Source organism: Paroedura picta, chromosome 10 (genome assembly GCF_049243985.1).
Source record: "Paroedura picta isolate Pp20150507F chromosome 10, Ppicta_v3.0, whole genome shotgun sequence".
NCBI classification, from domain to species: Eukaryota; Metazoa; Chordata; class Lepidosauria; order Squamata; family Gekkonidae; genus Paroedura; species Paroedura picta.
Window position 1 is genome coordinate 47,951,071 of NC_135378.1, and position 17,514 is coordinate 47,968,584.

Below are 17,514 nucleotides of genomic sequence, written 5' to 3' on the forward strand. Positions count from 1 at the left end.
AAAAATTCAACAAAACAGACTACTGGTTATTTTCAATTTAACTGGCAATAGGAAGATAACAAGCACTTCATAAAATGTTGCAGTCTAAGATCTCTAAGCACTGCAGCCGCATAGGCAAAGTAATGGCTTGCTGTCTCCTGCCAACTGAATGATCTCATTCACCAAAGCTAACATACTGTTACTGGCTGCAGACCCTGCACTGTTCCAATAAAGCATCTATTCAGTTACAAATGGCTGAAAAGACACAGCTGAAGTTATTTCAAGCTGAAGTCACAACTACCGTTTTCAAAGCTGGCTAACATATTAAGAGAGAGTCCTTCTATGTCAGCAATCCTTTGCATCCATTCTTGCATCTGGCTGTGACATTTTTGCTGTTTTTCATCATCCACAACCAGGAGCAAGAGTCCTCCTAATAAGGTACCCGAGGGCAGCATTCTGTATGCAGATTCATGTTTTTAAACGAGGTTTGAGAACACCTACTCTTGGAAAAGTTAAATGGTAAATTTTAAACCGATGCACAGCATTCTGAACAGAAATACCAGAGACAATTTCATCTATGAAAGTTTTCAACATCTCCATATGGAAATATTTCAAACAAACCTAGGAGTACAAGTATGTTAACAGAATCATGCCCCCCATCCCAATATTGTGATATATTCCAACATGTTATTTTCATAATATTTTTCAATTCTTGTTCCGAAACTTGTAGTATTCGAGAGGCAAAAGCTGCTTGATACACTTAAGTGGAAATAACAGATACTTTTCTGAAGCTCGAAACCCTAACAGATTGCGGTATAATTTTTTGGGGTCCAGAGTCCACATCACCTGAGGATGCTGAGGAACTGCTCTGTGGTGTTGCAAGACTGTTTTTGTTGTAAGAGACAAATATGGCTACCCATTGGCAATACACACTCAGTGGGTAGAAGCCTGGATAAGAGAAAGCTTGCCACAGTTTCCCTATCAGGAGGTTGACTGAGGATGTAACAAAAACACCCTCCTCAGCTCAAAGGACGTGTAGGCCCATGAGCAAGAGTAAAGACTTGCCCCAGTGATACTGCATGCCTGCTTTTTAAAATGTTATATTTAAGCAAATTCAAAGAGTTATGTGGATTTTTAAAAAGTATACTTGAGCACTTCCGATGTAGGTCTCCAAGCCACCCCAGTTTCACTATTGCACTCCATACTTAATTCCATGGCAGACTAGGGGTTATGATAACCCTTCAATTATTCATCAGAGAAATACAGAGAATTTTATATCTTAATTTGTCATGCACAGCCAATTTGAATAGATTATTATAGGCATTTGTGGGTTTATTATTTCCTTCCTCCCCTGGTTTACAAATTTATAAAGCACCAATAAAGTCTCTTCAGATGTACTTTAACTTAGTAGGATTACTGTAAGGATGCTTTCAAGCAATCTTTTGCTTTCACTCCTTATCACTCCAAGTACCTCAGAAAGCAAAACAAATCTCATGCCCACAAGACAGTAGCACAATGTAACACAAGATTGCTCTTGCAGTCACGCAAACTTGTGAAGCGCAGATGTGCAAGCACACATTTCAGGTGGCAACTGAGATTCCCTCCAGGTGAATCAACAAAATCTTTCTTAGTGCCAAGATTAAGCCCTGGGCTTGACCTGTCCTGGGATGGATTTTCCTTAGTAATACAAACCACATTCAACTGAACTTAGGGCTAAGAGTTTCAATGCTGGCTTGAGTTACAGCACTTACTTTAGAAACAAAGCACTGAAACACACGGTGAGGGTTGGCAAGCTGTATGTGGGATGTTCACAGCCTGCACAAAATATGCTGAAGAATTGTTTCCCAACCTGAAGGAAAGGATCCAAAAGTGCAAGTTGCTGGCCAGCCTTACCTGAAGGACTCTACTGCCCTTTCCATTGCTCTCATTTGTGTTTTGGAAACTGACATTCTTAGCTGGTATTTCTTCTTCACTGTTTGCATACATTGACCAAGTAAAATGTGTCCTGATGGTTACTAGAGCAAGAATCATAGGGGGGATTGGAGTAATGGCAAGGGTGGAATGAGACCTACAAATGTAAAGGTTGTGTATGTCGGTATACCACTTGCTGAAGGTTCAGAGTTGGGGTAGCCGCACCCTCTGAGCAATGTTTGCTGGTTTCTTAGAAACATCTGATTGGCCCCTGTAGAAAGTGGCATGCAGAACAAGATGGGTGCCAAGGTGAGAGTTTGCTTGAGGCACCAACCCCGCCCCCCCAAAAAGCCCCCCACACACCTAAGGGCACCACACCAAGGTAACTTTACACTTGTGGATCACCATATTGAGAAGGTTGGAAACCACCATAATAGAAAGGGCAGTTTATAGATACTGCCTGCAATCTATCTGTGTGACTGATGTGGAAAAGCACAGGCTTTTAAAAACAAACTACTTGTTGCAGGGGCCTAAGGCAAAATGAAACAAAGAAGTCCTCTCCTTTTTTCTCTTGCTTTCCACAGCACATTTTGCATTTCAAAAGAAAGGAATCTGACAAAAGATCCAGACATTACCCAATTACAAGACCCACCTCCATCACAATGAATGGAATGGGAAGTCATGTGAAAGTGTGCTATCTACACATGTGATGTCACCACGCTGGCCTTGACCAGCTTCCCTGACAATGCAAGTGAACAGTTTTATGAAAATGACAAGACTTCTGAGCTATTTGATTAGCCAGCTAAAGCTCAAAGCTGATGACACTCTGACATAACACTCCATTTTGTTCAACAAAACAGCAGCTGGACCAATCACTGCAGAAGAAGCTAATCCTTGATATTGCTATGAACAGCAGAAGAGAAGAGGCACTACATCTTGAAAAGTCATTTTCTTAGGCATAGTTGGATTTTGATTAATAACTCTTAATGTTTTGTTTTTATTATGTAAGCTGACTCCAATGGGTTCTTAGGAGGAGCTGCATATTAAAAAAAATACAGTAATGAGTAATTCTCCCCAGCCTCACAAAAGCAAGAAAAAGTTGAGGTGATCACATTATATTATAGCTAAGGAATGAATTGTGAAAGTGTACAAAGAAAGTTAATTTTTGTTCATTCAAAGATATTCAAAAGAGATGCAGTGTGACTGAGAAAGTCAGCACTGGATTAGGACTTCTGCACTACTCAATTCCGGAGTCACTCTGTGAATTATAGTGTTGCCTTCAATCTATCTATTCATAAACATATAGTCACCATACAAAAGCCTTAGTAGCCAAATCCTGTTGTTTCAATAAAGACAGACAGCAGTGCATTCCTGCCATCATACTGCTTGGTGCCTGCTCTCTGACTTGTGTAGTTACTAATGCTGTTCTGTTTGTCTGCACAGAAGCCCTGACTTTAGTGCTAGGCTAGCTTTCTGTTTGTTTGTCCTTGTCCTCTGTGCTTCTTCTTGAGATGTGTTGCTTCTGTCTGGGGGACTTGCCCATGAAACCTTTAAGCCCTTGTCTCCTATTCTTGGAGTACAGTCTTGAAAGGGTGCTAAGTGTGATCCCGATGCCCAATACCATCTAGCATCACCACTTCTAGTACTGCATCCATCCCAGACCATATTCAGTCTCCATACATCTAACATCCAAGACATACCTTGCACACTGCAGTTGTACACATTCAAATGCACAGCCTAGTTTTCATGTGTCCAGAAAGTACATGGCAGACTCAGGAATATGAGTAGCACAGGAACACTTAACTCCTACTGTATTGAGATATCCAAGAATTGTTGGTGGAACTGCCGCAAACAACAATTTTCAGCAGCTCAAAACAATAATAAACATTGAAGTTTTTAATGTTTTATATAATATTGTAATAATAATATCACTTTAATTATTGCCCCATCAGTGATTGTGACCATTTTAAAGGGTGACCCCCAAGAGAAAGACCTTATTCACAAAAGTAAGCCAATAGAAACGCAAAGTGTGGTACAGCAAAATCAGCCTCATTTTTGCCTAATGCCTTGGAAAAAAAATGTGCACACCGAAAATATATTGGCACAAAATAAAAGTTAGCCTGACATGCAGGCTGTTCTATTGTCCAACCTGCCTGCAACATTTTATTATACGATGGAAAATTAGGATGAGGATGTACTGGCTGGTAAAGAGACTTTTTTTCATATATCCTGTCAAAGGTATGCATGGATCTGCTTTAAAAAGTGGCAAAACATTTTATGTTAATATTACCAGGGTGAAATGCACCTGCAGTATGCAGGAGAGCGAGGACACATTGATCCTTAATTATTTTGCCAGGAACATCAGGAATAAACTCAGTCAAGCAGCCAGTGCCCTATGACAACAGGTGTAAACTTGCTCTCCCCCACAGATCTGTCTGCACTACAATGGCCATTTATCTCAGGCAGCTCCAGGCTCCTCTTTGGGAATGTTGTCTGATAGGCTATTTCACTTTTACCACACATATAAGATGATGCTGGACCCAAATTGATCAACTGAGTTCTATGAGGGAGCAGGGATTTAAACCCAGCCCCGGGTCAAGTCTCCTCGTTGGGGAGATTGCTCATGTGTTGAGGCCACTCCAAAACACCATGAACAGCAACGAGAGATACCCTAAGCCAAGAGGTGTCCTGGAGTCTAGAAAGAGCCAGAGACGTCAGCCCCTGCCTACAGCAAAGGCTGTTACGAAACAGATGCTGAACATGTGCAACACGCCTTAACCATTTCAGGGCCAGCCCAGCCCAGCCCCACCGCGAGCGCTCCGAAGGCTGCCCGCAGGACCCTGGGCGGGATCCCCCTTCCCCTCCTCCTCCCCGTACCCCACAGAGAGAGTGATGGGCCGCGGCACAGACCCGAGCGGGCGGCTGCACCAGCCACACAGGCAAGTGTCTCTCTTCCAGAAGAGCTCTCGGCTCGGACCGGAACGCCAAAGGCACGGATGACTCAGACAGAAGGCACGCATTTCCTCACCTGATGGCCGGCGCCTCCTTGGAAGCTCTACCAGGGGGAGAGCCCGAGTTGCCGCCGCCGCCCCTTTTGTTGAACAGCTTCTGAAGCAGCGTCGGAGCCATGCTGCGGGTGGTGGTGGTGGTGGTGGTGGCGGCGGAGCCTAGCGCCCGTAGGGAGGCATGGGGGTGTAGTCCGGACACACGCCAACCCGCTCGGGCCGGAGCGGCAGAAGAGCTTGGAGCAGCATCCCCAGCAGCTGCAGCCCAGCCGCCCGAAGGGGCGAGACGGCAGCGCGAATGCCCCGCTCAGAGCCGGCGCCTCCCCGGACAGCCCAGCAAGCAGCAGCAGCAGCAATGGAGGCAACACCAGCCAGTCATATGACTGGACGAGCCCGGCGCCTTTGCCCAGCCGCAGGCACAGCGCCCCCCAGCGGCACGAGCTCCGCAACCCGGAATCCTGGGGACGGCCCGAACGCGCGGCGCCCGTTCCGTCCTTTGTCATTGGATATTCGGGGATTCCGAGCTTCCCCCAGGCACGTGGCAAGACGCCAGCAAGGCGCTTAAAGGGAGACCAGCTGGGTTTGCTGCAAGGAATAATGACCCCCCCCCCAAGAAATCCCAGTTGTCTATAAGGGATTGATGGGTATGGCTGGAACTTGATGAAAAGCTATAGGAAGGGGAAACAGGATTTTCAGGCACACTCTGTAAAAATTGAAACAAGGAATGACGATTCGCAATTCTTTATTGGGACTTCTTTATGGAGTCAATATTCATCTGCCTGGAATTTCCTGTAGTCACATCAGAACTGGGACGGTCTCCTCTTCCCACTTTCGTATCTTTTATATAGCATCTAGTTGTTGTTTTATTTCAGTCTGTTGCATTAGATTCTGCTCCTGCATCCTTGGAGATTAGTAGGACTTACACCCACCAGTGAACAGAGGCTGGAGCCCTGCAGCTAGTAGGTATATTCAAATGGAACTCTGTTCCACTGAGTTCAACAGGTCTTAGAATTGCTGCATCTTAAAGGGCCATAACCGTAAAAGGTAAGTGTTACAAGCTAAACATCCAAGCCCTCCGGTGGGAAGTCTGCCTAGGATGTTTGAACTACACCCAGTTGCAACATGGCCTGAACTTGGAAGTGAAGCAGGGTCAGTTCTTAGAAGGGAGACCAGGGAAGAGGAAAGCAATGGCAAACCACAAAGATGGAGCCATGTGGTGTTCTGGAGACATGGCAGTTAGAGATGACACTTGGCAGACTTGCATGCATCTGCCCTCAATTAGGGCTCGCATACATTTGGCCATTGTAAAAGTATGGAAGAAATGGAAACATGGAACATCAAATTCAAATGAACAATCTTTTAAGCTTTTGTTGGCCAAAGATCCTTCTCGCTCCGGATTTTTAAACAACATTCTGTCATGTTATTCCATCCCAGACAACCTGTTAAACTCTTCAGGTAATAAGAGATAATAACCAACTCAGAGACTGGGTATTTATCTCAGATGCCTTGATTGACAGATCATTAATCCTGCAATCTAAAAGTTTACCCTGGTACAAACTATTTAAAACAAATCATTTGAGATCTTCCTATTTAGTCTATCTTTCATCTCCTAGTCTCAGAGTAGCTTTTACCTCCATGCAATTTCAAACAATGCCAACAGCTGTACTGAGTGGGCGATACCATAAAACACCAAAAGATCAATGCTTCTGTATCTGTGGAGCTTTAGTTCTGGAAGATCTCCCACATTACATTCTCACTTGCCCACTGTATACAGATCCTAGGGCCAAATTTCTTGCTGGCCTACTAGATGGGCTAAATGATAAATCTGACCAGAAAAAACGTGTGTTTTTGTTAGCAGATACTAATTCATTTGTTTCTAACAAAATGTCATTTGCCCTTGCAGCAAAGAAAATAAGGGACAGTGGTGCTGCAGAGAGCAAAAACCTAGAAGAGCTATAGGATAGGTGGACATATGTAATCTGGAAATGTTTTTATGATGTTAAGTAATTATTCTCTGAGATTGCACATTCTTATTTACTTTTTTATTACTGAGTAGAAATATTTAAATCCTTTTATATTTTCCTTTTGTATTGTATGGCTACATGCAAGAAAATCTGACTTGACTTGCATGCTGAAATAAATTTTTGGTTCTGAAAGTATTTTAGTTCATGTTTGGTGCATTCCTAAGAAATGTACTCAATATTTCCTGCACAGACTCTTTTTTTTCCTGAGTGGGTATAACATTTGGGCAAGCCACTCCAGGAGGGTTTAAGTAAGAATATTTTATCCTCCAGGGACAAACATATACAGCTATGAAAGAGAAGAAATTCCTGAGAGAAAGGCCTGGTGAGAATCAGAAACACCAGGACTCACAGTGAGTTTAAACGCCTGCAAATGGAGGGAGAAGTCCTTTTATACCACCTTCAAGACAAGATGAACAGTAGTGACATTCTAGGCCAGATCGCAATAAGACTGCAACTAAGAGCTATTTTGCCTTGCCGAAGCATGTCTTCCAATATGTGAAAGGAGCAGATATGCGTGAATTAGAGAATGAGGGACTATCTGCGTTACTGAAAGTGAACAGTTAAATTGAAGGGCCCAGGATTCCAACCAAGGAGGCAGAACTCCTTCAGAAAGAACATAGTAAGAAAGTAGAACAAACCTAAGAGTCCAACGAAGTTTTGGCCTTTAAGGCCAACAAAGTTTTATTCAAGATATTAAGAAAGTAAAACTACCTGAGGTCAGTTTCAGGGGGAAAAAATAAAAGAAATAGATAGTAAAATGCTAGTGTAGAGGAAGTTACCAATGGCAGTGAAATCTTTCTTCAGCCTTATGAAATAAAACCAAACATAAGAAACCTGAATTGAAAGCAACAAATAAGACACCAATACCTTATAAAGGTAGATGGGATGAGGAGTTTTTGACTGTTTGGTGTAGTGTTAGGAGTGCGGACTTCTAATCTGGTGAGCTAGGTTTGATTCTGCACTCCCCCACATGCAGCCAGCTGGGTGACCTTGGGCTTGCAAGGGCACTGATAAAACTGTTCTAACAAAATTGTTCTGACCGGGCAGTGATATCAGGGCTCTCTCAGCCTCACCCAGCTCACAGGGTGTCTGTTGTGGGGAAAGGGAAGATGACTGTAAGCTGCTTTGAGACTCCTTCGGGGAGAGAAAAGCGGCATATAAGAACCAACTCCTTGTTAGCACACAAAAACTGAAAATGTGATAACAGGCTACAATATAATTGAGGAAATAGCCAAACACCATTGTAGTGGTTCAGTCAGTGAATCATCTGAACCTGACTTTAGGAACAGAATATTATGACTCAAAGACAGTAGAGGCCCTTATGAATATCATGGTTATGTCTCGGAATGAAAAGGGGGGTACACTGTCCTGGCTGTCCCATCCCTGCTTGGTCATCCAACCAATGAATGGCCAATCAGGAAGGCTGTCCCACCCCTGGTTACATCCCCCTCCAACTTCTTCCATATGAAAGAAGTGTCTGCCAGCCCAATAAGGAGGAGCTGGGAAGGAAGGCCTGGTGGGGGTGGGGTAAGGAAAGAGGAAGCCCCAGCCTCATCAGGTGTTGGTGGCAGTGTTGGGGGTGGAAAGGGTGAGCCAGTCCCTGCCAGTGCTCACCACCCCCACCCCAAGAAAGGCCTGCTGAGGCCACTCCAGACCTCAGTGGGCCTGCCTGGAGTGGGATGCCTAGCACCTGTTGCATTTTTTAGCTACAATGTGCTTCTGGCCTAGTTTATTATACTTTTGGATCTCACAGGGTTTCTGTTCTTTCTTTCAAACTGCTTCTTTTTCACACCTATATATCCCTTAGCTCAGTGGGGTCAGATCCCCATAGGCTTCCCTACCCATAAGTCCAAAACAGAATAAATCCAGAATACTCTCCTCGGTCATGCAGAGGACAACCCCGGTTTATGGTTTGAGCTCCTGCCAGTCCAACCCGAGCAAACAACATCACCTCCCGTACCACTGCCAGCCAACATTTTTTGCTGGCAAGTGTCCCAGTGTGAAGGCGACACGCAGCCTCCGTGCGAAAGGAGGCGTTCTGCTGAAAGCTCAAGAAACCAGGCTCTCTTCAGCCCAAACGTTGGCAACCCCCCTTCTAAGACCCCTGTTGCTAAACACGTCGCTGCTCAAATTCGTTGGGTATCTTCATGATGCTGTTTACGAATTTACTACTAATTTACTACCAATAACACTCCTTACATCTGAGGATTCCCATTTGTTTGCCTGGGGAAGTGCGCGTGCCCACGAAAGCTCACGCCTTGCACGAAACTCCGCCACAAGTGCGCCTGGGAGGGGCTCCCGGGCTCCCCCTGCAGCGCGGGCCGAGGCTGAAGGCCAAAGGGCCGGCGCCTCCTGCAAAGCGGCCCCGGCTTTCCCCGCAGGGAGATCCCCGTTCCTATTCACCCCGCCGCACGCGCGCTCCTGCGCGCGCAGCGACCTTTCGAGGCCGGGCGGAGTCCGGGAGGCGGGGCCGCAGAGCGGAAGGCCGAGCGAGGCGAGGCTGAGTGTGGGGCGCGCCGGGCGGCCGGCAGCATGTCTCCCGCGGCTGCGCTGGCCAAGCCCTCCAACGCGAGCAACCCCCGCGTCTTCCTCGACGTGGACATTGGGGCCGAGCGAGGTGGGGGCTGAGGGGGTTCCGGGCAGCAGGGCCACGGGCGCCGCGGGAGCCGAGGCGGAGCGCTGCCGCAAGAGCCCTGCGGTGCGGCACCCTGCAGGCGCCCGGCTGGCCCGAACAATGGGATGGGAGGAGAGGGGGGTCGGGACACAGCGGCCCTGCGACCGATATATTCCCCCGCGGAGCGCTCCACACGTCGTCCGTGCTCGTGTCATCCTTTTGCAGTCTACGCGATTTCCTCCCCCCCCCCTTTTGTTTTACACGCATGGAGGCGTTGTTAGGTCGTGTTTAACACGTGTCCAGCGGAATGTGCCATTGGGATTTGCCCACGCTGATCCCGGTTCCGGCCCCCCGCCAAGTGGTCAAGTGCATGCGTGTTGGCTCGTTTCCACGGCGCATCCCTGCAGGAAATGGGCACGTGCTTCCGCTTGGTCCGATAATCGGAGTTTTGACGTGGGGTGTCGTCGTTAATACACCGCTTCGGGCTGCGGCTGTTGGGATTGCGGAAAGGAATGCTTTCCCCCGTTGAAAACAAGGCCGCCTCGGTCGCGGTGCACGTTCCGAAGAAACTTTCTGCCTTGCCTTTTGCCCCCCAGATTCTTTCTGTTTGCAACTTTTTTTTAAAGGGGGGGGGTTGATTCTGCCGGTGGCGGTCTAAAGTGGTACATTGGGGGGGCGGAGGGGGGTTGATTTTGTTGGAAGTGTAAGCCACCTCTCAGGCATGAGACAGACTGAAGCCTGTTGAGATTTGTGGGCATGCTGTGAGGAGGAACTGTTAAACCTAGTCTTCCCTCAACCACCATCACACACTACTGTCATTGATACAAAGCAGTGTAAAAATATTCCTAGTGCATCACATAATTTCCTTTTGTCCTGTTAGGTCAGATTCTGAGGGTTGCATGGGTTGTTACAGGATACAAATAAAGACATTATCTCTTTGTTCCTCATTCCCTGCCCCTATTGCTGTTGGGAATAAAGTACAATGTGGTACCTAGTGTGAACATATGGAGGCCAGTTCTGTTGCCCTTTAAAACTTGCATGATTCTGAGGTACCCAATTCTGCAGGGTGTAATTACCAACAGCTTATTTTGGAGAGGTGCAAGTGACAGCCATCAATGAACAATCAGTACTTTGGTTCTGGTCTGAATGAGCTGAGAAGCATTGCTGGGGATTTGAATGGTATAACCTCAGTACATCTGCTGAAAGAAAAAAGCATTCACTTGTCCCCTGTCTTTCTCCCCAATGGCTTGCATCATTGGACTCCATTTTAGCCTCACATCATGCTGTGAGGTAGGTTAGGCTGAAAGACTGTGATTCGCCCAGAGTCACCCAGTAAGCTTCATTGGCACAAGTGAGGATTCAGACCTGGGTCTCCCAAGTATTAGTCTGACACTCTTAACCTCTGCATCACACTGGCTGTTCAGAATAAGGGATGCCTCCTCCAAAACGAGGGTATAATTTAGGGATACTATATTTTATTTATTGCAGGATAGGAATTTTCCTGCAAAATATGTACCAAGTGTAGCAGCAATTGCACCAGAACATGGAATTGTTCCCGGGAACTGTGTTGTTAAGGACTGATATGGCATTAGTGATGTGAGCTCCTATTAGATTATTCCTGCCTCTCTAGAATTGTTGGGATTTCATTGGTTCTTGCATTCATACAGGAAAGCTGCATAGGTCAAATTGGTGTAGAGGCCACACTAGAGCATAGGTTGGTAGGTGGAAATTCCATAGTGAAGCAACTCATACATTCATTCGTCTTTTCCTTGCAGTGAGGATTCAGTGAAAAAAAATTCAGTGGCATGTACCCTGCTATAGGAAGTTCCTCCAGCTCAAGGGACCTTCCTGTAGCTTAAATGGCTCTTCTGTTGGAGGAAAAGCTACTTAAGATGGAGGAAGCTTCCAAACTTTACTCACTGCAGTGCTAGAATACATGACTATGACTACCCTGAGGTCATTGAACAAATGACAAAGTACAGATATAGCTTTAAGCTTCTTTTGTTTCAGTTGGCCGAATTGTATTCGAATTGTTTGCTGACATTGTACCTAAAACTGCTGAGAACTTCCGTGCGTTATGTACTGGAGAGAAAGGTATTGGACCCACAACTGGAAAGCCTCTTCATTTTAAAGGATGCCCCTTCCATAGGAGTAAGTTCATACTGGTTTTGTTTTCTTCAGTTTGCTGATGCCTTTCATAATCAAGTCTTTTAAAGGAAGGAGAACTTTTCCACTGTAGTCCTGCAGAGGTTTTTTTCCTGAACTGCATATGAATATGAAATGCATAATTTTCTTCCTATAACCTGTTGTATAAGATTAAAAGAAGGGGATTCAGACTATCAATTTAAGACACAATCTCAGTGGGTCCTAGAGCCATGTGTCTCCCTCCCCTGCTTTTGTCAGAATACAGACAGCGTATTAAATAATTCCAGAGAAGTGCAAATCTATAGTTACATGTTATATTTCCATAGGCTATTTAAAAAGCTGCTTCTAAATTTCCTACGCATGTATACCAAGGGGAGGAGAGAAGCAGAACTGCCTTGATTTTTTATGGAGTTTACAAAGCAGTGTTTTCATAGTTTAAACAGGCTACAATATTGCTTAGTAGAAAAGCTGATGTGTTTCAATCTGCATAGATCAGGCATTCTCAACCAGGGTTTCGTGATGACCCTGGAAGTGTTTCTCAAATGGGTCGGAGTTAATTAATGTTTTATATATTTTAAAGACTTGTTATTTAACAGGTGATATGACCATATCTGGTCATATTGGCCTGCCTCCCCCTCCCAAAATGGCCCATGATGGGCTGGGAATAGGGAGGGAAAGGGCCAGGGGTGGGCATGTACAAAGCTATGCTTCCCAACTATATTCTGCATGATCACACCACTCCTGGGGTTTCTCGAAGCCTGAAGTCTGTTTCAGAGGTTTCTCAATGGTAAAAATGTTGAGAAAGGCTGGCATAACTCTCGGGAACAGAGATTTGGGACACAAGAATTACCTTTTTTTTCTTTCAAAAGTCCCCCCCCATTTTTTCAAAATTGATTGTTTCATAAAATCAATAGCAGTGAATGGATCCTGTTGTCAACATAGTAGCAAGCTGTAGCTAATGCTTTGTGAGTTAACATTCCTAAGAACATGTTTATTGATTAGTGAATGGATAGCAGAATGTAACCATAATAAAAATATAATTACAAAATCATAACATTCTGCCTCACGCAATGGAAAAGTTAATTGTCATCAGTAATCTGATATGGAATTGTCAGGTAATGCAAGTGCACCTGGAGTTTCCCAGTGTCCTCATAATTACACCCTAGTGGGCTCAGACTGTTTAGGATGATACTGTTAAATTCTGGGGAAATAGATGTATATGACCATGGTGCATCATGGACATGTTTTGGGCTGTTGACAATTTTCCTTGGAAGTTTACTGAATATGCCGAAGTAGGCATGCTATATTAGATCGCAATGTGTTCAAGAGACTAGATTTTTTTTTCCTGGAGAAAATTCCTGGTTTTTATTGAAAAATCACTGTTAAGAAATTAGCTTTAAGTGTCTTGTTTAATAAAAGATTTATAATTCCTTTTACAAAGTGTTGTGAGACACTCTGAATGCTGCCTGACTTACAGCCATCTGTTTTCTGTGTGCCTTCACTGGGTAGTCATCAAGAAATTTATGATCCAGGGTGGAGACTTCTCAAATCAAAATGGAACAGGAGGAGAATGTATATATGGCGGAAAATTTGAAGATGAAAACTTCCATTACAAGGTAATAAAATTAATAATTTGAAACTACAATTCAAGATACTAACTTTAATCATAACAAAATTGTATCTTATAAAGTAAAGCTGTGAGGGCTATGATAGCTGAAGAATGATTGTATAGATGTGGTATCTGATTGGTTTCACTATCAGCTTAACTGGGAAATGTTTCGAACCCCTCCTTCATTTTAACTTTGTTTTTATATGAAAAAAATGGCAATAAGGAACATGTTTTATAGCCTCTGGAACTGATATCTCATGATTATTTCTTTAATACAGAATGTGTTGAGTGTAAATACTTGTACTTTTAAATAATCCCATTGAGCAAAAGGAAATCTACTTATTTTAATGAGGGCAAGCCATTGTAAAGCTTAGAGTATAATGTATGTCATCGACAAATTCACTTGTTGTCTCATGTCTTAGAAAATTGTAGTTCTCATAGAACTATTCTCTCCAAATAATGTTATTTTAAACAGCATGACCAGCCAGGCTTGCTCAGCATGGCAAATGCAGGACAGAACACAAATGGTTCCCAGTTCTTCATCACAACTGTACCAACCCCTCACCTTGATGGGAAACATGTAGTCTTTGGACAGGTGATCAAAGGCATGGGTGTTGTAAAGCTTCTAGAAAATGTTGATGTAAAAGGAGAAGAACCTGTTAAGGTAAGGTAGACCCAACCAGAAAAATCTCTTTTCCCTTTCTGTCAAAGCATATAAAAGAAGAATGGCATTGTAAACTGTAGGAACCTTTACCAAGGAATAAATAAGTACAGTATGGTGCATGCAGATGTATGCTTTTTGTCGGTTGATTCATACTGGATGCAGTTCCATGGTAGCATTTGCTAAACTGAAATCCATAGGAAGAGATTAGTTAAATGTTGTAAGGAAACAGTATGTTTTAGTGAATAAAAGTGCATGTTAGGTTTTGCTTTTTTTAAACAGAGCTGCGTTATTGCAGAATGTGGAGAGCTAAAGGAAGGAGATGATTGGAGAGCTTCACCAATGGATGGTTCTGGAGATACTCATCCTGACTTTCCTGAAGATTCTGATATGGACTTCATGGAGGCAAGTATCAGAGATCTTTCCCATATGTTATCCTTTGACATCTCAAAACTGCATGCCCTGCCCCCCAGATATATATGTGTGTGTGTGTGTGTGTGTAGTATTAGTGATATGCTCACTGGTTATATTGTAAGACTTGTAAGAACTATGAACAGATGATAGATTGACCTTATTTCTGCCTTTTGACAACAGGTTCAGGGAAAACAGAGTATATTTCATACTGCTCATTACTTTTTGGAACTTATTTCAACTCACAAAGGATAGCTCTACATATGTCTCTTAACCGTGATAAGTAAATGTGGAATATCTGGGGCATGGTCATTTCCATCATTTACTACTTCCTTAGCTATCTTAACTGGTGCCTGCTGTCGACAGAATATTAGACTAGTTGAAGCTTTGCTCTGATTCAGCAAAACAACATGAATGTTGATATCCATATCTATCATTCGTCAGTAAAACTGCAATAGCTATAATAGGTTGGCCTATAACAAACTCTAGCCACTTTAAAGTGTAGGTTATATCTACAAACTTCAGATCCGCATACCCCACCTAGCAAATATTTTTTCTTGAATGAACTGATGTGAGTAGAGTGTGTTTGTGCATTGCTTCTACTGTGAAAAACCAAAACTGGGTGTATGGGGTATACATAGGGTTGCCAGATTCAGGTTGGGAAATCCCTGGTAGGGTTGTGCATGGCGGCATCTATATTGGCTGTTCCAGGCTGATGCAGTCAGCACCGTGCTGCGTGGGGGGGGGGGGGGGACACACGTGCCTGTATCTGTGCGCCGAGTTACACACCGGCGCGCATGCCTCCCCTCCCCACCCCTGGCGCTGTCAGGCTGGAAAATCTGATTCAGACGCCGCCATGCACAGTGCCTCTAAAGCATCCATTTTCTCCAGGGGACCTGAGCTCTATAGAGATGACCTGCAATTCTGATACCCTGGTCCCTCCTGGTGGTTGTCATATCTATGTACATGCACAGGCCTTGGGTCCTCCCCATGGCAGATACGAGTTACACTCCACTTTAAAAAGAATACATTCAACTGGCCATGAGAAAGAAAAAAAAGCACAGAAAAGCAATTGTATGTTCAGTTTATTAACTTGCTCATTCTGATTAAAAAGCAATGTAACTGGAGCTATGCACATAGATTGCACCCAGCAGTTTGTGTAGGATTATAGCCTATTTCTCTTATTAAACTTTCTCAGATTCTCTAATTGCAAAGTATACATTTCTGAGTGCTAATATATATATATATATATATATATTTGCAGACTGACAAGATTTTATCTGTAGCAGAAGATATAAAAAATATAGGCAACATATTCTTCAAATCCCAGAACTGGGCAGTGGCACTAAAGAAGTATAGCAAGTCTTTAAGGTAAGTGTTAATGTTTGAAATAACCCTTTTGTCTCTACTACTTTTATCTTAGCAGTTAAATTTAGGGGTTTAAGAGCTCTTTGTGAAGAATACCATTCTTTTCTAACCTGGATATCTGTGCCTGCAAAGTTGTTCTGATGAAGAGTCAAACTGCAAGAAGCATGGAAAGACTTCATGCAGTCCCTTTTTCCTGCTAGGTATATCTACTGCATAGTAGAAAACTCCTCTCTTTCTTGGCCAGGCAGTATAGTCCTCAATAGTGCAAGTTAGATCACACGTAGTAATACTGAAACACTAATTCAGCAATTTTACTTTGTACAGATATATAGAAGCTTCTCTTGCTGTAGGGAAGGAAGATTCAGCAAAGCTGAATGCTGCAGCTTTGACTTGCTATCTAAATATTGCTGCATGCAAACTGAAACTAGCAGAGTGGCAAGACGCAATTGAAAACTGTGCTAAGGTAAATGGTTCATTTTTTAAATGGGAACAAACGAGAAGCAATCAGACTTCTTGGAATTTGTTTGATAACATCATTCTTATAGTATGGATTTGTGCTTTGGCTAGTTATCCTGTTCTTCCTACCTCTTCATTGTACAGGTTCTGGACCTTGATCCTACAAACACTAAAGCACTTTACAGAAGGGCTCAGGCTTTGGAAGCTACACGAGATTATGATCAGGCATTGGTAATTAATTAATTATTGTTTTTGTGTAAACATTACAGTAAGACATGTGCAAACTTTGCCTAAGTTTGTTTTTATTTTATTTTTTTAACTTTAAAGGCTACGCTCCAGCAGGCTCAAGGCATAGCTCCTCAAGATAAAGGTAAAGTATCCATCTGACTTCTCCCTAGTAGTACAGACTAGGTAGCTTTGCTGATAAGCTAGTCCACATCCACTGGAGACCGCAGATATTTACTGGCATTTAAACCAGGATATGTATTCAGATGAGGATTTTTCGTTTGACAGAAGTGGGCTAAATTCACTGCACCCTCAGCTTCTGGATCAGCATTTCTAATGAACACTGGATCTAGGGGAAATGACAATGCATATATGTTTAAAGGAAGGAAAGCCAGCGTGGTGTAGTGGTTAAAAGCTGCATTTAATTCCCTGCTTCTCCAGATGCATCCAGCTTGGTGACCTTGGGCTAGTCAGTCTTGTTAAGAGCTATTCTCACAAAGCAGTTTTGTCAGAGCTCTCTCACAGGTAGTCTGTTGTGGGTGAGGAAAGAAAGGTGATTGTAACCTACTTTGAGATTCCATCTGGTAGTGAAAACCCAACTCTTCATCCTCTTCTTCCATTTGTTACTCTTGGAGGTGGTGTGGAAGCTGTTTACCCAGGCATAAACAAAACCAATGAAATTTAACCATGTGGTTTTTTGTTTAAATTACAGCTATCCAAATGGAAGTACAGAAGATAAAACAGAAGATAAAGAACCAGAAGGAAAAAGAGAAGGCAGCTTATGCAAAGATGTTTGCTTAAATTGAGCTTTGTGTCCCTTCTTCACAAATCCTGCCATTCAGTGTACAAACATCTAGCAGTATTAGTGACAATGATGTTGCTACTGATCACAGTATATGATTAAGCTTTTTCTCATGTTTGTTGGATTGTTTAAAATCTGAATATGAGTTCACACATCTTCAGTAACAAGGCAGTAATTGTAGTAATAGAAAAATATTTTACAGTGACCTAGTATAAGGATTCTTGGGGGGAAATTCGATAATGTAAGTTTTAGTTTCTAATGCTGTTTTGTGGTATTTAAGAAATAAAACCATTAAGCATACTGT

At 43.4% G+C, this 17,514-nt stretch overlaps 2 protein-coding genes across 3 annotated transcripts in view; one reads left to right on the forward strand and one right to left on the reverse strand.

Annotated features, from left to right (window-relative positions):
* Nucleotides 1-5,357, reverse strand: part of FNIP2 (folliculin interacting protein 2) — a 57,091-nt gene extending 51,734 nt beyond the window's left edge. The window contains exon 1 of one of the 2 annotated variants that reach the window (XM_077300000.1): nt 4,919-5,357. In XM_077300000.1, coding sequence (XP_077156115.1) covers nt 4,919-5,019 — 101 coding nt within the window. In that variant the 5' untranslated portion in view covers nt 5,020-5,357. The remainder of the gene's footprint in view (nt 1-4,918) is intronic. The other variant, XM_077300001.1, reaches the window with a different exon arrangement.
* A 3,996-nt stretch (nt 5,358-9,353) lies between these two features.
* Nucleotides 9,354-17,510, forward strand: PPID (peptidylprolyl isomerase D). Its single transcript, XM_077300004.1, has 10 exons — nt 9,354-9,536; nt 11,544-11,684; nt 13,188-13,294; nt 13,763-13,951; nt 14,231-14,353; nt 15,624-15,730; nt 16,052-16,190; nt 16,328-16,414; nt 16,511-16,553; nt 17,121-17,510. Exons 1-10 carry the CDS (start codon nt 9,452-9,454, stop codon nt 17,207-17,209), a joined length of 1,110 nt encoding a protein of 369 aa, XP_077156119.1. The 5' UTR covers nt 9,354-9,451; the 3' UTR covers nt 17,210-17,510.
* The last annotated feature ends 4 nt before the right edge of the window (nt 17,511-17,514 follow it).

What these genes read in the sequence shown, in the direction of transcription:
- PPID (XM_077300004.1), top strand. Translation starts at nt 9,452, where the DNA reads ATGTCTCCCGCGGCTGCGCTGGCCAAGCCCTCCAACGCGAGCAACCCC. An exon ending in GGACATTGGGGCCGAGCGAG is followed by an intron (nt 9,537 to 11,543) that starts GTGGGGGCTGAG and finishes CTTTTGTTTCAG; the next exon opens with TTGGCCGAATTGTATTCGAA. An exon ending in GAGATTATGATCAGGCATTG is followed by an intron (nt 16,415 to 16,510) that starts GTAATTAATTAA and finishes TTAACTTTAAAG; the next exon opens with GCTACGCTCCAGCAGGCTCA.